Below are 24,104 nucleotides of genomic sequence, written 5' to 3'. Positions count from 1 at the left end.
AATTATTTTTTAAAATCTCAAGAAATGAAATAAGTCTCCAGTGAATTATGCTGAGTAATAAAAAGCCAATTCCTGAAAGTTACATACTATATGATTCCATCAGTATAACATTCTCGAGCTAACAAAACGGTAGAAATGGAGAGCAGATTAGTGAGTTGCCAAGGCGGGGTGGTTGGGAGGGTGCAGGGATAGGAGGGAAGGTGTGGCTATGAACGAGCAGCCTGAGGAATCCTTGAGGTGGCGGACATGTTCTGTCTTGACCGTATTCATGTCCGTATTCTAGTTTTGTTGTGCTATAGTTTTCAAGACGTTACCATGGAGGGAAGCTGGGTAAAGGGTGCAGGGATCCTTGCTATTATCTCCTGTAACTGCAAGTGAATTACGCCAAAATAATAAAAAGTTTAATTCATTTTAAGAATCCTTTCCCCAAATGCTGTGCAGATAATACTAACTATGCCCCAAAGTGCTAATTGGAAATGTTAGTGCCTGATTTTCATGCAGGTTCGGGTAAAGAAGGTACACTGACTCGGATAAATCCTCATGTCTGGGATACCCTGGTCACCCAATGTTCACAAAAAGTGCAGTTCGTGTTTAGAAGGGGAGCCGGGTCAGAATGCTCCCTAAGGCAGTGATGGCGAACCTTTTGAGCTCGGCGTGTCAGCATTTTGAAAAACCCTAACTTAACTCTGGTGCTGTGTCACACATAGAAATTTTTTGATATTTGCAACCATAGTAAAACAAAGACTTATGTTTTTGATAGTTATTTTATATATTTAAATGCCATTTAACCGAGAAAAATCAACCAAAAAAATGAGTGTCATAGGTTCACCATCACTGCCCTAAGTTTTAGTCTTCAAAGGCCTAGATGCTGGGCCTGTAATAAGAAACCAGAGGAGTAATTATGGGCCCGGGAGAAGGGGCGGGAACACCCAGACTCAAGCCAGTCTCTGTGGCTGCGGGCAGTTTAGCTGGAGGGGCCAACAGCCGCCTCCTGACGCACGCCTCCTGACGCACTCCGAGTGAGTCAGGCCTAACATAATCCCTCCTATCAGCTGAATAGAACAATGCATCTCATTACTTCCTCTGCACCTGCTTAGAAATCCGCCTGGTGAGTATATGGCAGGGTTGCCTGAAAACACAATTTGGAACTAGTAGTATCTTGAGACCGTCGTGTTGGTTATGGGAACCCAACCAACCGATTACTTCATGAAGGGGCCACCGATACACAGGACGGTGACTAGACGCACTGGCTGGCTGAACTTAAGCTGCGGTGCTGGGAGAGAAAGAAGCTTATCGTAAGTCACAGCAAAACGTGACTTCTCCATGACACCCATCTACTTGCTTCTGCTCTTCTGGGGGAAGCCCCTGTGCTCCAGAGTGAAGGCGTGGAGTTCCTCACGGGCAGTGAAATAAATCAGTAGTAACTGAGCACCTGCCAGGGGCCAGGCACCAACGTGAGCGCTCCTCACGCATTGCACTTCGTTCTCTCAGTAACCGGGGGATAGTCAGTATGACCCGCACTCCATGGGAAGAGGACGAAGTCTCAGGGAAGCTTTCTGGTTTGCCCGCGACCACACCGCTAGTAAGAGGCAGAGCTAGAACTGGAGGCCAGGCCCCGCTATCTACACAGCCTGTACCTTTAGGCAAGTATCCAGCACCATCACATAGATCAAGGGTGGGGAACCTTTTTTCTGCCAAGGGCCATTTGGATATTTATAACATTATTCTCGAGCCATACAAAATTACCGACTTAAAAATTGGCCTGCTATATTTGGTCAAACATTTCATACTAGAGGCCCGGTGCACAAAAATTTGTGCACTCGGGGCGGGGGGGGGGGGGGGGGGGGTGTCTCCCAGCCCGGCCTGTGCCCTCTCAAAGTCTGGGACCCCTTGGGAGATAACGACCTGCTGGCTTAGGCCTGCTCCCGGGTGGCAGAGGGCAGGCTCAGAGCAGGGCCAATTGGGGAGTTGTGGCACTGCCCCATCATGCACAGAGCAGGGCGGATCGGGAGGTTGCAATGCCACCCTCAGTCACGCTCAGGGTAGGGCCGATTGGGGGTTGGGGCACCGCCCCCTGTCACACTCAAGGCAGGGTCGATGGGGAGGTTGCGGCGCCACCCCCTGTCACGCACAGAGCAGGGCTGATCAGGGGGTTGAGGAGCTCCCCGCTGTCACTCACAGAGTAGGGCCGATAGGGGAGTTGGGGCACCGCCCCCTGTCACACACAGAGCAGGGCGGATCAGGGGGTTGGGGCGCTGCACCCTGTCACATTCAGGGCAGGGCCAATGGGGAGGTTATGGCTCTACCCTGTCACACACAGAGCAAGGCCCGTGGAGGGGGGTTGGGGCGCCACCCTCTATCACCCACAGAGCAGGGCCGATCAGGGGGTTGGGGCGCCGCCACTGTCACACTGGAGGCAGGGCGGATGGAGAGGTTATGGCTCTACCCTGTCACACACAGAGCAGGGCCAATCAGGGGATTGGGGAGCTCCCCCCTACCGGGCACAGAGCAGGGCAGATAGGGAGGTTGTGGCCCCGCCCCCTGTCACACACAGAGCCGAAGGGCGATCAGGGGTTTTGGGCGCTGCCCCGTCATGCTGATCCCAGTGCCGGGAGCCTCCCTGATCCGCTGATCCCGGTGCCGGGAGGCATATTACCCTTTTACTATATAGGATAGAGACCTGGTGCACGGGTGGGATCCGGCTGGTTTGCCCTGAAGGGTGTCCTGGATCAGGGTGGGGGTCCCCACTGGGGTGCCTGGCCAGTCTGGGTGAGGGGCTGAGGGCTGTTTTCCCGAAGCGAGTGACTGAAGCTTCCAACCACTCCTTGTTTTCTTTTTTTTTTTTTTTATTCTGGGCCAGCTTTAGCTCTGAGGCCTCGCAGCTGAAAACATCGATACAATGTTGCTAAAGTCAGGCTGACTGAAAGCCAGTTTCTGGGCTTTTGTTTAGCTTCTTATTTGCAACATAGTATATAGTTGCTTAGAGTTGCAACTGAGAGGCCGGAAAGTGAGGTGGGGAACGTTGGAGTCCGTAGTCACTGGAGCAAGCAAGCCTCATGTTCGCTTCCAGCTGCCTGGCTGCCGGCCGCCATCTTGGCTGATAGTTAATTTGCATATACTCACTGATTAGCCAATGAAAAGGGTAGCGGTCGTACGCCAATTACCATGTTTCTCTTTTATTAGTGTAGATACTCACCCCTCATGCCTTGGCAGGGCCAGACCAAATGATTTCTCGGGCCGGACGTTCCCCAGCCCTGACATAGATAATGAAATCTAGGCCCCGAATCATCACAGAATGACCCGAGAGCCCCTAAACTCAGTTCAAAGAGGTCAGACGGCAGGTGAAAGTTGAATGCCGGACAGAGCAGTATTTCCTGCGCCCACAGGTACACAGGAGGCGCTCACTAAATAACTGTTAAACTGAACAGATCCAGCGGCCCTCCCACGCAGCTGCGCGTGTGCTGGGAGGACTGGCGGGTCCCCCGCGCCTGCCTTCCCAGTTAAACTGGGAAATGACAATGCCGTCTGTGTTCTTGTCTGATGGGGACATGGCCCTGGGACATCCTACAAGTCAGACACACACACACACACACACACACATACACACACACACACACACACACACACGGCCGCTTTGAAGTGCACGGGACAAAGAAACTCAGAGTCAGCCTCAAGGGGTCAGGGATGACCTCAGATGCCAAGTATGAAGCAGTAATTCTGGAACCTCAGGATTTCACAGACTAAATGGCGGAGTTGGGGGTGGCGGGGTGGCTAGCCTTGGGGAGAAAAGCAAGGGGCGCCTTCCTTGGCTGGGGGTGCACAGGGGCCACTCTAGCAACAGGCCGGTAAGCAGAGACCCCACAGGCAGGCAGCACAGCCTGTCCGGGGGGTTTCTGGGCCGTGAGCTCCTGGTGTTCGTTTCTGGATTCATCCTCAGGGTCTGGGACGGAGTGGGACCTGGACCCCTCTGGCGAGGAAATCTGAAAGGTGACTTTGGATAAAGGCTCAGAGGCTGCTGCAGCCAACAAGTCTTCGACCGGAGGGGACAGGGGCTGGAAGGAAGGCTTGCACAGTGTCCGAACAGTCTCAGACCTAACTGTTTCAGACTGAGGGAGGGAGCAGGCGGGGAGCATGAGAGAGGAAGAAAGGAGACATTAATGAAGGAGTAACGGCCAGAGCCATACTAAAAATACCTCCCAGGCACATATTCCTCCCCGTGCATAGCAGCTCTTTCAATTAGGATGTGTCATTTCCTGGGTTATTGACTCCAGAGCAGGGAACATTCCACTCGGGGGCAGTGACGGAAGGTCACGTTCTCAGCCTCCCCCAGCACCAAGGCAGCAAAGAAGAGCAATCATGGCCAGGGTGTTTCCACCACTCAGCTCCCCCCGAGCTGCTGGAGAGAAAGCCGCCCTTCAGTGTGTGCCCGTGGAAAGCCCGGGCGGCCCAGCATGCTCTCTGTCTCGGGTACCCCAAAAGCTCCCCCCATCACCCCGAAGGACATCATCATCCCAAGCCAGCAGGCCCTGCAGGAATCAGAATCTGGGGAAGAAGCATCAGTAGCCATTTTGCCTTGGTTACTGCAATGACTGCAGGGACAGCTGGTGAAGCCAAAGTCACATAGCCAAGCCCCCCTGCTGGACACTAAGAAACTGGAAAGGAACTCGCGGTGCCCTCGGTGCCGGGCACGGGAGGCCTGCGTGCAGCGGTTGCCCAACAGCATCTGGCTCTTCTTCAGAGAAAGGGGAACTACACGGTGATACGGCCAAGGAGCCCTCAAGAGGCCTCACACAGCCCTTTCCAAACACTGAAGTCGCTTGGAACCTCTTGTGCCTTAACGTCTCCTACCCGGCATTTGAAGCAACGGACTTGCGATGTAATCACCCTCAGAGCTGGGCAGGTTCTTATTAAAGGTGAATTGGGGAGACACTGAACAACGAGACGGGTTCAGAGCTAACACAAGAACTGCGGATTCCACTCGATCCTCAGAGATCAGACAAGTCTGGACCACACATATTTTCCAACAACTCTGACTGTCACCAACATTAAAGATCTGGAAATTTCAGATAAAAAGAGGCATTTAGACTTCCATTTCAATGCAATTAATCAGCAAAAATGAGGCTCCGAGGTCAGCATGTGGGGACAGGCTGGAGCCAAGGAGTGGTTCCCCTCTGGATGGGGTGTGCACGGGCCAGCCGCCTCGGGCTGCTCTGCTCCCGTCGGCACTCACAGCTCTGCCCGCGTGTCCTTATCGCCTCTGCCACCTTTGGGTATCTGACATGGCAACTGGTGACGGAGTCCATCGCCCTTTCACCCACAGAAAACTGGTCCCGTCTCTCACTCTCCATCCTCAAACCCACTCTTTGCCACGATCTGTGGTGTTCCCAGTGTTTGGGTTCATCCTCAAAGCGTTTGGGATGGAGCAGACCCTGGGCGCCCTCTGCTGAACAGAGACAGAGAGGCAGCTGTGGCCCAATGGTCAGTGACAGGAAGGGACACACCTCCCCCGTCCTGAGCAAGATGCTTCCTGGGACCGCTCCACGCTGCACACCTGCAGCCCACCCCGGCCCTGGGCAAACCTTTGTATCCTCACATGTTGACATCCTCACAGACTTCCTGTCTTTCTATTATTTCTACTGGCCACTCAGCCAAAAGGTAAACCAAAACTTGCATCATGGCGTACTTCTCCCTTGCTCGGATTGGATGGTGAATACAGCAGAAAGCCCCACTGTAAATACTGAAGAATTTCTCAGGAAGCAGCGGAGTTGCCAAGGAGGGAGTGTGGCCAGAGATATCAAGACAATAACGTAGATCTCAGAGAATAAGGGATTACTCTGCGCCAGACACAATACCTGGCATTTCACGGGTTACTTCTTATTTTTACAACGGCCCTACGAGGCAGGTAGTATTACCTCCTTTACAGAGATGAGGAGAATGCAGGCAGAATGAACTGTGCTGAAGTAAACCTTTTTCTCCCCGGGCCCGTGGCTCAACCTGCCCCCACCTGCCTGCCCAGCCCCGGCCTGGCCTAGAGGAAAATTCAGGAGCCCACTCACCCTCTGCCGTTAGTCTCTGGTCCACCTGCTGCCGTCTTTGCCTCCAAGGCGCTGTTGAAGTTGGAGATGTTTTCAGAGGAGTAGAGGCCGGAGGGGTTGTTGTACTGGTTTTTGATGACCCTGGGGGCAGAGCCGGAGGCAGGCGAGGCGGTGAAGGGCATGGCGCTCCGGTTGTGGGCACTTCCTATGTGCAGGACCTCCTGCAGGCGGAGATCAGAGGAGAAATCAAGGCGGGGGCATCCTACATACCCTCTCAATGGACAGTGCCGGCCGAGGGAGGGAGACAGGTGTTCCATGAGCGCCAAAGGCCCTGGCTCAACGCCAAACTTCAGCTGAGGGGCCCCAATGTACCCACTAGCCATGGGCAACAGCCAGGATTCTCACAAGCTGGGCACGCGGACAGGTTCACATGCCAGGTCCGCCGTCTGGCTCTCCCCTGAGGCCAGTGAAGCTCACCTCCTGATGGGGAGCCCTGGGCAGGACACCCCGGGTGCCCTGAAGCTGAAACACCCTTCCAGGGCACATTCCGGGGGGACTCAGGTACCAGGAGGACAAGAACAGGCAGTCACTTCTAGGCCAGTGCAAAGCAAGAGGTGCTAAAAGGTGGAGATAAAGATCCCAGAACAGAGAGGGTTAGACAAACAAGGTAAGAGGGCTGTGGTGACATGGGGCAGAGATGGCCGGGGCGCTCCCGCAGAAGGGGGCCGGAGAAACCCCAGAATCCGTGGTTTCTCGTGGGAGAAGGACAGGGCCGATCAGATCAAGGCTGGGGGCTACCTGTCGCCAGGGCGGTGCCCAGGGGAGCTGCAGGAACAGACTTTGGTTCCTTCTGGGCCCGTTCCCCTCCTTCCGTCATTTGAGAAAGCGCCCTCCACCATGACGCTGGCTTGTCAGGAGTTATGGGTAATTACTACAGCTACGCCTCAGAGCTTCGGTACAAACAGCCAAACATTTGAAAACTAACATGTCTTTTTTTAAAAAATCCCGGCTTTTCTGATGACTCAGTGAGCAAGATGCTTTCTACCCAGATCTGGGTCTCCCTGCCTCCCAGGCACAGAACGCTCTACTGTGCAACCTACTAAAGTCAGCTGGGTCCTGTTTTCCGGATTCCCCAGAAATCTTCCTGAACCCCCTGGTCTCCTTCTTAACACCCAGGCCTGGAGCAGCTGCCCTCCCCCCCACCCCCAAAGAGTTTCTGTCCTTTATTGCTCTTCCTTTTTTCTCTCTTTTTTTTTGCTAAACCTTTAAGTCTTTCACGTTTTCTTAGAAAACGTTATGGCGAAAAGTAGCAGCTTCATCTCCTGGGCACTGATTTAAAATAGAAGACAACACTATCCGACAGGTCAGAATCAGTGAGGTTTTAACCGTATAAATGACGTTGAGTTCGCTTTGTCCCCATTGAACCGAAGTTAACTGCACACAGATGGTTCACAAAAGGGGAAGTAAGTATAATTAGTTGAAAAAATAACGTTAGCACTAATCAAAGAATGGTTAAGTAAATTGTACGGCACCACTCATCCAAGAAATAATATGTAGTCATTAACGGCAGCAGACGAGCAGGCGGGAGGCCTGGGAGGCCTGGGACCTGGGCCCATGACGGGGGCTGCACTCCAGCGCTGCGGGGAGACCACAGCTGTAGCCAGGAGGGCAACTCCTCCCTCCTCTCAGCATCTCCACAGCAACCCGAGGAGCAACCCAGGATGCTGAGCACCAGGGAAGAGCCCTTATTTTTCTGTCTCAGCTCAGTTTTTCCCTGTTGCTTCCTGTTCAGCTTTGGGCAAGTTATACCTCTTTCTCAGCTCATTTCTCATCTTTAAAATGAAGTAATAAAGCCACTTTCGCAAGGACTTGGTGTGAAATCTTAGTGTGCCAAGCACAGGGCCTGGCACACGGAGACATGCAACCAGTGTCCCCCCCCCACCCCAAACCCCAACAGAAATACATCTCCCATTCGAATGGAAGTCGGTAGAAAATGCAGGTTGGAAACTGGTTTTTCCTTTAGAGTGACTCTTCCAAGAATATATCTGTTTTGTATATAAAAGGAGTATCTGTAACCCCATGTGAATACTGGTCTTTGCAGAAGTCAGGCGGTTAATTCAGGGCCTGCCTTTTGGAAGGGATGATGTAATTGTTTGGGCTTTGTATTTATCTGTTGCCTAGGAAACTCAATAATGAGGAAATATAAAGTAGGTGTGTAACTGCTCTGACCTCAGATAAGCTGGGGTGTTGGCTGGCTTTATATGAACTAACAGATCTTTTAACTATAGGTGAACTCTGCTCCTACTCACTCCTCTATTTTAGAACGAATGGAAGTAGAGAATGAAAAAAATGAAAAGTGGCAAATTTTTCATATGAACAAAAAATTACTAGAATCAGAAGGAAAATATACTCAAGTTAGAAGTTAAAGTATTTGAAAAATTTTTTTAATCTGATGAGAACTACCTTCAAAATATTTAATACAACCCTGACTGGGTAGCTCAGTTGGTTAGCGTGTCGTCCGGATACCCCAAGGCTGCGGGATCATCCCCGGTCAGGTTACAAGAGGCAACCAATGAATGCATGGGTAGGTGGAACAACAAGCTGATGTCTCTCTCTCCCTCTCTCTCAAATAAATAAATAAATATTTTAAAAATGAATACAGGTAACCAGATTATATGTTTAAAATGCAAATTCAAGTATCATACATACCAAAATACAACTGAAATTTAAGTATTACTTTAAGTGAAAACTAGGATTTTAGACCAAATTAAAACAAAATCATTCCTTCTGCCTTATAAAATGTATGAGATTTAACACATTAAAGCGTAGCATTTACAGTGAGTTTAATGAAGTGGCTGGAACTCCCTGGGCGGCTGGAATGAACTGTGGCGTGTTTTCAATTAGTTTGCACAACTGCCAGTTCGCAGACGGAGCCCATGCCATGAGCTGCCCTCACAGGAGCTGCCCAGAGCAGCAGGTTCCTGTCCGTTTAGAAATCCCAGATGCAAAGTGATCCTTACTGTGACTCTTAGAGGACTGGTAAGTATGATTTTTATCATATTAATAGGGGAAGTTTTGTGATTAGATTTCTGACATTTTAAATGGAAGCCTTTTGAGACAATATTGCTTACATGCAACTACTCCATTTACCCATGCTAATGCACCCAGGGAGTTCAATTTCATCCAAGTTCCTGGTTCATGTATGAAAGCTAGCTAGCTACATTATCTTTTTTTTTTTTAAGGGATTATTGTAATCAAATAGTGTTTCTTTTCTTTACTTTTTATTTTTTTTAAATATATATATTTTATTGATTTTTTACAGAGAGGAAGGGAGAGAGAGAGTTAGAAACATCGATGAGAGAGAAACATCGATCAGCTGCCTCCTGCACACCTCCCACTGGGGATGTGCCTGCAACCAAGGTACATGCCCTTAATCAGAATCGAACCTGGGACCTTTCAGTCCGCAGGCCGAAGCTCTATCCACTGAGCCAAACCGGTTAGGGCTTCATTATCTTTTTTTATTATATCTCAATTCACCATAAAAATTAGCACCCCAAATTAAAAAAAAAAATTAAAGTTCAAATCTTCAATTGGGATTAAATCGATAACAATCACAAACAAGTCTAAAAGAAGTTTTTAAAAGCAGTTGTCAATTTACTTATGATCTTATCATTAATAATTCATTATTTATCCAATAGATACATATTTGTGAAAAACATATGTTGAGTATATGGAATTTTACTGTCCTAAACTTTCTTCTTTAAGTTTTTTCCCTTATTTAAAAAGGAATGCCCATTCACTGTAGCTTATTTAGAAGATGTAATTAAGAAAGTAATAAATCACCTATACTCTAAATACTGAGAATTATTTATAAATATGGGATCCTAGGACAGTCTACTTTCTTTTTTTAAATATGTTTTTATTGATTAAAGGAAGGGAGAGGGAAAGAGAGAAACATCAGCGATGAGAGAGAATAGAATCATTGATCAGCCGCTTCCTGCAAGCCCCACACTGGGGATCGAGCCCGCAACCCAGGCATGTGCCCTGACCAGGAATCCAACCGTGGCCTCCTGGTTCATAGGTCGATGCTCAACCACTGAGCCACGCCAGCTGGGTGGGACAGTCTACTTTCCCAGGAAATTCACACTGTGCGTTAACTCCCTACCACAATTTTCACTGTGAGTTACCACTTCATTTTAGTAATTTTAAGGTCTCACTACAAGTCTCACTGTAACAAAAAGAGAGACCTGCACCCTAAGGATCATGGGAATTAGTGGGAAACCAGGAGAGAAGCAGAGCTTACTACAGACCTTCCCCTTAGCTCCTCTAGCGTCCAGGCCTTGAGACTCAAACTTACTTTCACCCCCGGCATAATTCATTTGTCTCTGACATCCATAGTGAGTTGAGTCAGCTCCTTGCTTTTACACGGTCCCGCCACCCCATTCTGCACAGGAAGGCTTCCACCCGCTTCCCGTAACGCCTTCCTACCCCCAGCTTCCAGCCCAGGCCAGTGTCACAGCCTTGGGGTTTTCCAGCCCTTTCCTCCTGCAGTTCCCTTACGGGAAGAGCTGAACCGGAGCCAGGACCCAGCACGGACAGTGGAGGGCTCTCCCTGCCGTCTGATCTCCGGGCCTCCCAGGCAGGAAAGCACGGGCGTCGTCTTGCTGGGTCGTGCGAGGAGTGGCAGTGGAGGACAAGTACTTACTTGCGGTTCAGAGGCTAAGTTCATCTTGTACGGATGACGTTTCCCTTCCTCTGTCACGAGAGGAGACCAGACTTTATGTTCAGATCTGCAAGAGATGGACAAAGCTGTTCTTTCATGCACGCTAAATAAATAATACACACCAAAAGCAGAATGGGAAAATGCGCCCTCCTGCCTGACTCCTAGGCTCTGAACCAGCACCCGCCACCCGCCTTCCCCTCCACTTAGCCACCAGGGTGATCTTTCAAAAGCACCAAGTCAGATTACATCGTGTCTGATAGCTGCCCACACTCAGCCCTGAGGGGCTTTCCAGCTGCTGGGACTTCGAGAGCCTCGACCTCCCTCACTACCCTCTGTCTCACTGTCCCTCAGCCACACTGACCTCCTCCTTGCTCCTGAGCATGCCTCATGCTGCCCACCTCTGCTCAGAACAGAACGAGCATCTCCTTTCTCTCTCACAGTGTTCTCGATCCAACCTGCTAACCAACTTATTCCTGAAGCTTGTCTGGACCCAATAAAAGCAATGCCTCCTTTATTGAGTTTGCAAAGGATTTCTTTGTACCAATTGCAATCTCAGTCTGGTCTCATTTTTCATTAGGGTAGGTTTTTTTCTCTCTTATGGGGAGAGAATATTTTACTTATCTTTGTACTGTCAGAGTGCCTAGCACAGTACAATTATTTTACTCAAGCAGAGAAGTAAAATCTGTTTCAATTGGTTGGTAAATGGGTCAAAAATCAATTAAACTATCTATATATATATAAAACCCTAATATGCAAATAGTCCAATCGGCAGAACTGAACTGGTTGCTATAACATGTGCTGACCACCATGGTGGGCATCAGACGCAGCAGAATGGTGGAGCAGGTGGGGGGGGGGAGCACCAGACCAAGGCGGGGTGCCGGTCACTGTTATCGGGACAAGCCTCTGGTGGTTACTGAAAATTCTTTGCTCCTGTGCACTACTGTCCTGCCAGGCACTCGCACCTGCTGCTGGCGCCGGCGCCGGTCCTGCTCGCACCAGCCCTGATCACTCGGCGCTGTCAGCAGGTGCAAGCAGAGGCTGCCAGCCCCGATCGTCCCTCAGGGCTTCTCCACTTCCCCCTGCTCCTGAGGGGCAATCAGGGCAGCAGCCACTGCTCGCACCCAGTGACAGCGCCAGCCCCACTCACATCCACTGCTGGCACCAGCCCCAATCGCTCCGCACCATCAGTGGGTGCAAGCAAGGCTGGCACCATCCGCGCATGGGAGCAGCAGCAGCAGCGGGAGGGGCCGGGCAGGGGCACGGAGGATGGGCCAAGACCCACCCCTGTGTCCACTGCAGCCTCGCAGCCCACAGTTCCTTTCAAGGGGCACAAATTCGTGCACTGGGCCCCTAGTTAATAAATAAGTGAGTGAATGTCAAACTAAGGCTTGAAGGAGAAGATTTGGACTGAGGGAGAAATGGAAAAGAGAATGAGGGGGTAAATGAACTTTTGAAGGGTGAAGTCATAAAATGTGTACCTCCCATGAGGATAGGGCACTGACGTGTACAGAATTTTAGCTATCCTGCCCTGCACTTGGTCCTCCCACCAGTCTTGTGGTGCAGGTAGAAGAAAGCCAAAAACCTTTTCACAGATGAGAGCCTGAGCAAAGGGTTCGTGATGAAGAGCCAAGGTTAATGAGACATTAAAGAGCAGGTTAACATAACAAATCAGAATGAAGAATGGGAACTTGATCCAACAGGAAATATGGAGCCATCAAGGTTGAATCAAATCGCTTCTGAAATCATGCTTTTTCCTTCCAAGACTCAACAAAAGAACGGGAATTCTACCCCAATCACCACTCCCAGTGCGCACTCTCCACTCACCAGCCTCTGAGAACAGTCAGCTCTCCTGTCTTGCTGTGTCCCTGAACACACACTCAGCACTCTGCCTGGCGGGTTGCTATCTTTCCCTGTCACTGTAATCTCCCGGTGTAGTACCCACTGCTCGGCCTGGTGTGGCAGGAGCCACATCCTGAGCAGATTCTCAATGGTTTCCATGAAGTTTTCATTTCATTATACTTGGCAATAGTTAACGATCTTAGTTCCTCAAAGCGGTACTGGATCAAGTAAAAATGCAGAGCCCTAGCTGGTTTGGCCCAGTGGATAGAGCATCGGCCTATGGACCAAAGGGTCCCAGGTTTGATTCCAGTCGAGGGCACGTACCTTGGTTGCAGGCTCCTCCCCAGCACAGGCCCTGGTCTGGGCTCATGCAGGAGGCAACCAATCGATATGTTCCTCTCACATCCATGTTTCTCTCTGTCTTTCCCTCTCTCTTACGTTCTCCCTAAAAATCAATGGAATAACATCCTCAGGTGAGGATTAACAACAACAACAAAAAAATGCAGAAAGACGCCCACAATATAAGAAGCACTATGACAATTAGAGGGGAAGTAAGCAACTGAAATTCCAATTCCACAGACCTTTGTAATTATTATTTTTTAATCCTCACCCAAGGATTTGGTTGCCTCCTGCACGAACTCTGACCAGGGCCGGGAAGGAGCCTGCAACCAAGGTACATGCCCTCGACCGGAATCAAACCCGGGACCCTTCAGTCCACAGGCCAACGCTCTATCCACTGAGCCAAACTGGCTAGAGCAATTCCACAAACCTTCTGACCTGCCTATGGATACATGGACTGAGCTGGGGTGTAAGGGACTCTGAGATGGGAGAGGCCGTCCTTGCCACAGGCAGCTTCCAGAGGATCCAAAAAGAATGGGTGTTTCCCTGAGCCTTACCTGGATACTGTGAGCGTCATGTTGTCTACACAGCCCTTGATTTTGTTCTGAGCTTCCAAGTGCGTCATATTGCTGGTATTTTCCCCATCGATGGCTGTAATTATATCTCCAATACATAAATTAGCTATAGCAGCCTTGCTTCCGGGAGTAACCTGGAAAAAGGGAAAGAGCTAGTTACTACTTGTCTCCAAAGCAACCACTGAGTAAGCTATCACCAGGTTAAGTATTCACGGATATGGAACAAAACATGTAAAGAGGAAAGGGACTAAAATCGTAAGTGTCGATAGTAACAAACCTTTCTATTTGTGGAATGCATTATGGTTCACAAAGTCCTTTTCTCTATACTATCTCATGGGGTCCTTACAACAACCTCGTGAGAAAGGACAAACACCAGTCCCCATTTTAGAGACCTAAAAAGTGAGGCTTAGAGAGATCTGAGACTTACCTGGGGTCACCCAACTTGCATATTACTATGAGGGTGGGGAAAAGGAGGCTGACAGTTGTGAGTACGTGAAACATACAGTTTATTCTTATATTGTTATTTATTAATTACTGTCTTATTTTCCATATGATTACAAACTTACTTTTACCCCACCCTGTATTACTACTAGTCATCCAACTCGTTTATTGCAGAGCTAGGACTCAAAGCCTGAAACCAGACCACTGAACCTTGCTGCTTCCTTAAAATAAATTGCCCATTACATTAAAAACACACACACTTAGAGAACATTAAGTACAGTAACATCTGTGTCTATAAAAGCCTTAGTAATTAATGTTTTTACGCACGGAAACAAATTGGAACACTGCACACCAAATTGTTCAGTTATACATTTCTGTAACGTTTCCGGTTTTTACTATGAGCTTGAATTACTTTTGTAATTAAAAAAGGCAATAGCCCTGGCTGGTTTGGCTCGGTGGATAGAGCATTGGCCTGCAGAGTGAAGGGTCCTGGGTTGGATTCCAGTCTGGGGCACATACCTCGGTTGCAGGCTCGATCCCCAGCTGGGGTCAGGGCATGTGCGGGAGGCAACCAATCGATGTCTCTCTCTCACATGGATTTTCTCTCTGTCTCTCCCCCTCCCTTCCACTCTCTCTAAAAATCAATGAAACAATAACCTCAGGTGAGGATTAACAACAAAAAGGCAATAAAAATATTTTTAAATCTGTAGAGTGGGTTTAGTATTTACACTGGTTCATTTCCTCCCACCCAAGAAGTTGGCTATGCTTAGGGTCATCCCCTATAGGGGGCTGCTTTACTGCAGGACAATGCTTCTAAGCCAATGGTTCCAAGTTATTGGGCCCCCAATGCTTGGGGGATCGAATCAATTACTGCAACGGGTCATCAAAATCCATCTGCCTACTGACTAGTACATGTGAACTGAAAAAATATGCCTCACACACAGATGTCCAACCATTTTTCAAGTAAATACAGATGCTGTAGTGTCACGAATGAAATACAAACTCAGTGTGACATAGTACTAACCTCAGCGTAATTTTTTGTTATTAGGTTCTATACTAAAATTATTACTACCAGGCCAGTGTCATTCCTTGACTTTGACATAAAAGACTTTCCTTAAGCCCTGGTCAGTGTGGCTCAGTTGGTTGGATGTTGTCCTGTACACCAAAAGATTGCCAGTTTGATTCCCCGTCAAGGGCACATGCCCGGGTTTGGGGCTTGATCCCCGGTAGGGGGTGTGCAGGAGGCAGCCGATGCATGTTTTGTTCTCCCTCTCCCTTCCTCTCTTTCTAAAAATAAATAAAAATATTTTCTTAAAAAATCCTTTTCTTAATGAGAATTCCACATCCCCCAGCAGCAGAGTGATGGCAACACACCCAGACTCCCAGCGACCACAGGTCGTGGCCTCCCCTTGGAGAGAACCCTGGACACCTGGGAGCCAACTGACGAAGATCTTGTGACACGTGCGCCTCTGTGAGGCTGAACGAGAGGTAAGAGGCCCTTCAGGCACCACAGCAAGACACAAGGCTCAAGCCCTAAGCCTCCATAGCTGGAGTCATTTCAGCCGCCAGTTTCCAATTTCACCTCAATGAAAAGGCCAGCACCTCCGAGGTGGCTGGTGCTGTCATGGTCCATCTCATTAGCACCGACCCCATAAAATGAAGGGTGGATGACTTGATCCTTGAGGTCCCTTCTGGCTTAGACATGCTGTGACTGTACCAGGCAAAACTCCCCTGGAATGTAGCAGGACGTGGAAACCAGGGCAGAGATCCTGACCTCCGAAACTTCCTTTCTGGCTTTCCCATCATCCATCTACCAGAGGGCCAAGGTCAGACCTTTTCTCCCCTGGCCCCTGGGAAAAGACATGCGCACAGGCAGGCGTGGCTGCTCTCCTTCGGTCGGCGTGGTGGAACCAGCCTGAGTCAGCAGCACAGGCAGTGAAAACGAATTCCTCTCCTGAGGAGGCTGATCTGACATCACTTCATGTATATCTCAGTTTTTTCTAAAGAACAGCACACCCCTTGTTTAAAAAATGGCCCCAGACATCACTTCATTTGGGGTTAGCAATGCTTCTAGATTGGCAAACTCTGCCTCCAGAGAACGGAGCCTGATCGAACTCATTTCTATGACCAAATCTAGTGGCGCTAAAGGTAAAATCCAAAAGCATCAGCCAGGTGCCTAACGACCATGCCTCCCTCCTAACCAACTTCATGCCATCCCCCTACTAAGTCTAGCTACAGGGGTCCTTGTTCCTTTCCCACCACGGGACCTTAGCACCTGCTACGGCCTCTGCCTAATGAACATCTCACCCTTTAGGCCTCAGCTTCAATAGCCTTTCTCAGAAGCCTTCCCTCACCTCCAATCTAAGTTAAATCGCCCACCATCCTTCTTCATCCAGGCACTGGTCACACTAGGCTTGTCAATCTGTTTTGTGGGTTAATTTATTTAATGTCTGAGAACCTACTAAACAGGAAGGTGTGTGAGGGCAGATCTTGTCTGCCTTTGGCGCTGTGGTATCCCCCATGCCCAGCACCATGCCGAGCACATAGTAGGTACTCCATAAATAGTTGTCCAGTGAATGATTGAATCTAGAATATCTAGTGTTATTTAATACTAGAGGCCCGGTGCACAAAAATTTGTGCACTGGGGGGGGGGGGGGGGGGGCTCAGCCCGGCCTGTGCCCTCTCACAGTCTGGGACCCCTCAGGAGATAATGACCTGCTGGCTTAGGCCTGCTCCCGGGTGGAGGAGGGCAGGCCCAATCCCTAGGTGCAGCCCCTGGTCGGGCTCAGAGCAGGGCTGATTGGGGAGTTGGGGCGCCGCCCCGTCATGCACAGAGCAGGGCGGATTGGGAGGTTGCGATGCCACCCTCAGTCACGCTCAGGGTGGGGCCGATTGGGGGGTTGGGGCACCGCCCCCTGTCACACTCAAGGCAGGGTCGATGGAGAGGTAGCGGTGCCACCCCCTGTCACGCACAGAGCAGGGCCAATCAGGGGGTTGGGCACTGCCCCCTGTCATGCACAGAGCAGAGCCGATCAGGGGGTTGAGGAGCTCTCCCCTGTCACTCACAGAGTAGGGCCGATAGGGGAGTTAGGGCACTGCCCCCTGTCACCCACAGAGCAGGGCAGATCAGGGGGTTGGGGTGCCGCCACTGTCACACTCAGGGCAGGGCCGATGGGGAGGTTATGGCTCTACCTTGTCACACACAGAGCAGGGCCTGTTGGGGGGGGGGGGTTGGGGCGCCGCCCCCTGTCACCCACAGAGCAGGGCTGATCAGGGGGTTGGGGCGCAGCCACTGTCACACTCAGGGTAGGGCTGATGGGGAGGTTATGGCTCTACCATGTCACACACAGAGCAGGGCCGATCAGGGGGTTGGGACGCCGCACCCTGTCACACACAGAGCCGCAGGGCGATCAGGGGGTTGGGGAGCTCCCCCCTATTAGGCACAGAGCAGGGCTGATCAGGGGGTTGGGGCGCCTTCCCCTGTCAGGAACAGAGCAGGGCAGATAGGGAGGTTGTGGCCCCGCCCCCTGTCACACACAGAGCCGCAGGGTGATCAGGGGGTTTGGGCGCTGCCCCCTGTCACGCTGATCCGGTGCCAGGAGCCTCGCTACTCCGCTGATCCCGGTGCTGGGAGGCATGTTACCCTTTTACTATATAGGATAGAGGCCTGGGGGCCGGCTGTTTTGCCCTGAAGGGTGTCCTGGATCAGGGTGGGGGTCCCCACTGGGGTGCCTGGCCAGTCTGGGTGAGGAGCTGAGGGCTGCTTTCAGGCTGGCAATTGACTGAAGCTCCCAACCACTCCTTGTTTTCTTTCTTTTTTTTTAATTCTGGGCCAGCTTTAGCTCTGGCTCTAGCTCTGAGGCTTCCGCTGCTATAATCGAAACAATGTATAACTCTAGCTCTGAGATCCCGGCTGGCTGAAAGCTGGTTTCTGGGGTTTTGTTTTGCAACATAGTTTCTTAGAGTTGTAGCTCAGAGACCGGCAAGTCAGGCGGGGAACGTTGCAGTTTGCAGTCACTGGAGCAAGCAAGCCTCATGTTCGCTTCAAGCTGCCTGGCTGCTGGCCGCCATCTTGGCTGACAGTTAATTTGCATAAGGATATGCTGATTAGCCAATGGGAAGGGTAGCGGTCGTACGCCAATTACCATGTTTCTCTTTTATTAGTGTAGATGTATTCATGCTTAATTTTATCCTTTAAAAAATGTGACTATTTTATCAGAGAAAGATAAGTATCACATGATCTCATTCATTTGTGGAATATAATGAACAACATAAACTGATGAACAATAACAGATCCAGAGACAGAGAAGCATTGATCAGACCGTCAAACCTCAGAGGGAAGGTAGGGGAGGGTGGGGGTAAGGGGGAGAGATCAACCAAAGGACTTGTATGCATGCATATAAGCCTAACCAATGGACACAGACACCGGGGGGGTGAGGGCATGAGTGGGGGGGTAAGGGGGGGCAAAGAGGGGATAAAGACACATATTTAATACCTTAATCAATATAGAAATTTTTTTTAAAAGTGACTATTTTAAAAAGGGATCAAATAAGAATTTCTCTCAGCATGGCTACCCTGGAACGTGACCACTCACAAAACTAAAATGATGGGAGTGGGAGAAAAGGTTAGAAAAGATGAAAAAGGAAGTTTCTCTTGATTTTACATATTTTCAAGTATTTCTCTTGAGATACTCAGCGGCTAAGAACTCTGGAATTTCCAGCATTTGGTTCAAACTGTCCTGCGGGAGAGGCATTTCTGCTAAGAACATCCCACAGGTCCAGGACAAGCTGGAACCAGTCTCAAGAGCCCTGAGCCTGAGTAATCAAGGCCTGGCCATCTATCTTCCCATCTACTTTTTTTTTTTTCTTCTTCTTAAAGCCAAACTGATGAGAAGCCAAAGGAAATCTTAGAGTGTTACAAGACAACATCATCAGATGGGACTTGGATGAAATTACATGTAAACTTTTAAAATGGAAATAGACAAGTAACCATGTAAATGCAATGTATCATTTAATAGAAAGGTTTCAGAATCAATTTATGTAGCTAACAAGAAGAGATTAAATATATTGAATTACCTAATTAAAATTAATTAATTTTAAGAAATTAATTAAATAAAAATGAATTCATTCTTTTATGAGCTGTTGAGGTGTTTTTTTTAATGACTTAAACAAATTACAGATTTGCCTTCGCCTGGCCAGTGTGGCCCAGGGTTGAGCACTGACCTATGAACCAGGAGATTACAGTTCAATTCCAGGTCGGGGCACATGCCCAGGTTGCTGGCTCCGTCCCAAGTAGGGGGCATGTAGGAGGCAGCCAATCAGTGATCCTCTCATCATGGGTGTTTCTATCTCCCTCTCCCTTCCTCTCTGAAATCAATAAAAATATTTTTTTTAAATAAAAAATATGTATATTTGCCTTCTACAAAGCCCTTCCACACCCAATTTCCTCTTTGAGATTTTAATAATGATGACCTCACGACCAACATATAATATGACAGATGAGGAAACGGCCCCACAGAAGCTGTGACTGACTCAAGTTCACACAGCTAACGGCTTGAGGCTGAACTTGACACCAGACTCCCTTTCTGCTTTACCACAAAGCCACAAGCAGATGCTCCGAGCCCAAAGCGAAAGAGAAATCCAGAATTAAGGGGACTCATCACATTCTACAAAAGGTACTGGAGTGTCACAGATCCTGCCGCTGCCTGGGTGCTTCCCGTCATAGGACAATCGGCTCAATTGCTCTGTGCTGAGCTGGGGCCCGGCAACCTCATCCCTTATAAAATATAAAAATCAGAACACGGACTGGAAGGGCCTCAGGGAGACCTATCTCCAGCACCAGTTCGTCCCCATCTTGACTGGTGGGCTCCAATCCTTCCTACACTCTCTATTCATCATGATCATCAGTTTTGGTCAAGGGTTAACTCACCAATCCTTGTGATACTATCAGGTGGGACTATTACGGCATCATTACAGATGAGGAAATGGAGGTACAGGGGTTAAGTGGTTTTCCTGAGGTTATTAGCTGGGGAGTGGCAGGCTGTGGGCCCCAGAGTCCATCCACTTAACCCAGTATGCCACAATGTCTTTCTCATTTCCTCCTGACCATCAAATTCCATCAGAATCAGCGCATGAGGAGTCAGCTTCAATTTCTAAAATGGAAATCCTATACTCTCCTCCAAAGAAACAGACCCATTAACTGAACGGACATCCTCAAAACCCCTTCCCCAGCTTTCTTCCCCAGAGACCATACAACTCAATCACACAACGCTTGCTGCCTAAGAAAGGGTTTTAGGCACAATAATTTCCACGAGTGACCAACCTGCTCTTTTCCGCAGAATTCGCTCGTGTCTTCTTCACTCCTGTCCCGCCCGGCAGACGTCTTCTCAGAGGCAGGCCTGCACACCCGCCCTACACTGCAAGCTCCTCATTGCATCTTTAAAGCCTGTGCAACACTCATTCACTCCATCAGACAGTCATTCATTCCTTAAGTACATTCTGAAAGACAGTGTAGCTTGTTGATTAAGATGTGGCTTCTGAAGTCAGATGGTCAGGGTTCAAGTCCTGTCTCTGCCACCTATAAACTAAGTGTCCTTGGGCGGGATATGTCACTTTTGTGCGCCTCACTCTTCTCATCTCTGAAATGGGGAGGGTAGCAGTCCTGACATCAGAAGGCTGTTGTGAGGATTACATGAGATGATTCAGGCAGAGCACACTGTCAAACTCTAAAAACGTGAGCTGCTGTTTGTAGATTCCGGTACCCACACAGGCCGTGGAATCGAGATGGAAAAGGGTCAATCACAACCTCCTAAGAAAGATAGGCATGTACAACAGCTGATGAGTGCTGTGCTGAAAGCAAGCCAAGAGGCAGTGGGAACCTAAGGGTGGAATCAGGGCAGACTCTCTGGAGGAGATGTTGCTTAAAACGGTGCAAAGTCACTGCAGGAGACGGGAAAACGCATACCAAGTTATAGGAACAGCATGTGGACTGGCATGGATGAAACACAGGACCTGAAGGGAGAGGAAGAGGATGAGGCTGGAAATGTAAAGAGATCAGACTGCAAGAGCCCTGTTAATTTCCTTCTAACAAGATTGTACCTTACCTGGGAAACAATGGAGAACAACAAAGGAATCTAAACATGGCATTTGACTCAACTGCCCAGTTACTGCCAAGAAACAACACCAAGCCTTAGTTTTGCTGAGATTAAGGTGACTGAGTGACAATACTCTCCTGATGGCAGTTAAAGAAACAGACCCATTCAGGGTCACCAGTCAGCCTCCAGACCAACCACTGGGAGGCTGGCTTCCCCCTGTGGACCTTGCAGAAGGCAGCTCCATTAAAATGGCACGTTGCATTGACAGCTAGATGGGGTTCCTTTAACTCCCTCGCTGGAGGCCCATGAAATGAATCCAGCCTGCAATCTTGTTTTTTTTTAAACTTAAATTACTTGCTAATAATTACATGTCAGTAAATTTCATACAAAACCCCTAGATTCTCAGCTTCTTGTGAAAAATCAGAAAACCTAGGCATTCTGGACCTATATTCCCGATGGCAACAATCAGCACCAGCTACAGAGCTTGTACCCTCTAGATGGGGCATATGCGCTCCATTCAGCCACAGCCCAGCCCCTCACCCCTACGCTCTACTGCCTTCAACACAGAAACTTCGTACCAGTTGCCATGTACCATCATTCTTGAAGCTATTAATTTCATTTTCTTACTACCTCATCCTTGAGTCAAAACTCATTTATGTTGCCTCCTGACCCCTTCATGCAAATGTGTTTGTAACCAACCACTGGTGTAGTTAAAAAGTTATGTAAAGCTGCCCTGGCCGATGGCTCTGTTGGTTAGAGCATCATCCCGTACACCAAAAGGTCACAGGTTCAATTCTCGGGAAGGGCACATACCTGGGTTGCAGGTTCAATCCCCAGTTGGGATGCATAAGGGAGGCAACCAATCAATGTTTCTCTCTCACATCTCTCTCTGTCTCCTTCCTTCCTCTCTCTCTAAAATCAATAAAAACATATCCTCAGATGAGGATTGGGAATAAAAAGTTATATAAAGCAAAATCACATGTAGAAACATTTTATGACTAAGATTATAAGATGCCCTGGTTTGCACAGGACAGTGACCAACTTTCCCATCTTGATTATCAAAAGCACTTCCATTTCATTCTAAACAGTGTTCCAGTCCGGATGACAAACTGCACTGCCGTCCTTCTGATAGAAATGGCGGTTTTAACCAGATATTTGTCAAACAGTTTACACAGTTCTGATGCAGAGCCCCCCACCCAGGGGGAAAAATGGTCTCTATTCAGAATTTTCTCTGACTTTTACCTGTGGACAGAATATAGGCCAATTTCCTGAATAGTCACAGAACATGGTTAACCTTGACCCTTGCAATTGGCATCTAAATATTAGGCTAGAAATTGACCCAACTCACCAATAGGTCAGGAAAACGAATATTTACAAGGAAGAGGCAACGGTTCCTAAACAAGTTAGTCATCAGATCCCCTAGGGGTTATAAAAAATACATAGATCTCCACACCCCACCTTAGATCTACTGAAGGTCTACACAGTGAGACCCATAAATCTACTTTTTTTAAAAGCTTCCCAGGAAATTCTGATGTTTACCAGGTTTGGAAACATCAAGGGGGATGTTGACTATCCTTTCCCCGAAGTTCTCTTCCTGAATGATGTTAACTCATCAAGGTAAACAAAAAAAATACTTAGAACTACATCTCAGCTCCTCCAAAAACAACTGTAAGGGCTTACACTCCTGTTAAAGTGCACAGAAGGCCCTTGAGAGAAACATCCATTTAGAAAAGTATTTCTCTATCTCTTACCAAAAGAGTTTTTTTATAAAATACAGTCCCTATAATGTTGGTCAACATCCTTGAAGTTCTTTTCAAACAGAGTATTGTAGAAGTAATTTCGTTCCAGATGTGTCAATAACTCAACCTGATTCCTGTTTTGCCTTGGCCAGAAAACTCACAGCTAAACGCCGTACACAATTTCAGAAACCACCTGATTTAAAGGTCTGGACACATCTCTCTTTTGTTCTATGTTCATAAACCTTATTACGTGTGTTCTTATGTTTTAAATACTGTAAATACATTTGGTGTTGTAACTCAATTTAAATTCTCTTTACAAGTAGGTGAGATAGCATAAATGAAGATAGTATTATATGGAACAAGACTAGAATAATGAAGTTTGGGGTTCAAGTTGAATCTCAGTGTCATAGGCCTTTAAGAACCACCAATGGCTGGGGCCAAGTGAAACTGTATGATTTTATGTAGGTTGGCCTGAAAACCCCAACGTGTCAAAATGTTGATTGCTCTATGACCATTTTCCAAGGAAATGTGGCGATAAAGTGAGATTCAGGTACATGTAGAGGATTTGTGCCTTAATCAAGCTTCATTTCATGCTCAGTGCAAACGGAAGCTCTTAACACTAAGCGTGGCAGTTCAAAGAGACTTTTTGCTCTCGGTCTAAAAGAACCATCATTTCTTAGGTAAGAACATGATTAAAAAGCAGATAGCAAAACAGAATACCTTAATGTATCAAGAAGTCACTGAGCCTTTCAAAAGTCTCCAAACAAGCCCCAGGGGCCCCGTGTGCAATCACCACCACCCACAACCTAAGTCCTAGCCAATTGCCCAGGCTACGGGGACCTGACCTTCCTCTCTGTAAAGGCCAACACCAGCTTTCCTCTCTTCCGTGGAGCAAGGCAAGGCACAGCCTAAGGAATGAGCACGGCCTGGAAGCCAGTACAAGCCTGGTCCGAGCACAAAAGCAATTCCTTGGTGCTTTTCCCAGTCCTGACCAGCAGGACAGTGTGACCTCTGTGGTTAGATGATCCTCTCCTCTCAGTCACCTGCCAGGCTGCAATACCTTAAGGCCATTCTTCTCCCCCCTCTCCTCCTCAAAGACAAACCAGCCCCTTTGATATCCACAAAGAGGGGGAGGGGGCCTCTGGTTAGGGGTCATGACATGGCTTGGTAAATTTCAGACCAGGAGGCTCAAGCATTCACTTACAGGCTATTCCCTTTGATCCATCCTCTTCCTCCTACCTCCTTAGATCAGCTGTGACCAGCTGGAGTAGCTAATATTTCTCAAGTAATGGATTTCACAGAATGAGGGAGTGCAGAGCA

The 24,104-nt window shown here is 48.6% G+C and overlaps 1 protein-coding gene across 1 annotated transcript in view; it reads right to left on the bottom strand.

Annotated features, from left to right (window-relative positions):
* PDLIM1 (PDZ and LIM domain 1) overlaps positions 1–24,104 on the bottom strand; it is a 36,499-nt gene that overhangs the window by 8,325 nt on the left and 4,070 nt on the right. The window contains exons 2-4 of the mRNA XM_070432665.1: positions 13,494–13,645; positions 10,741–10,825; positions 6,057–6,256 (exon numbers count right to left, since the gene is read on the bottom strand). Coding sequence (XP_070288766.1) covers positions 6,057–6,256; positions 10,741–10,825; positions 13,494–13,645 — 437 coding nt within the window. The remainder of the gene's footprint in view (positions 1–6,056; positions 6,257–10,740; positions 10,826–13,493; positions 13,646–24,104) is intronic.

This window comes from Myotis yumanensis, unplaced genomic scaffold (assembly GCF_028538775.1).
Source record: "Myotis yumanensis isolate MYYU_CA2020_CCGP unplaced genomic scaffold, mMyoYum1.0.hap1 SCAF_13, whole genome shotgun sequence".
Classification (NCBI taxonomy): domain Eukaryota; kingdom Metazoa; phylum Chordata; class Mammalia; order Chiroptera; family Vespertilionidae; genus Myotis; species Myotis yumanensis.
This window is presented reverse-complemented; position numbering and strand designations above follow the sequence as displayed.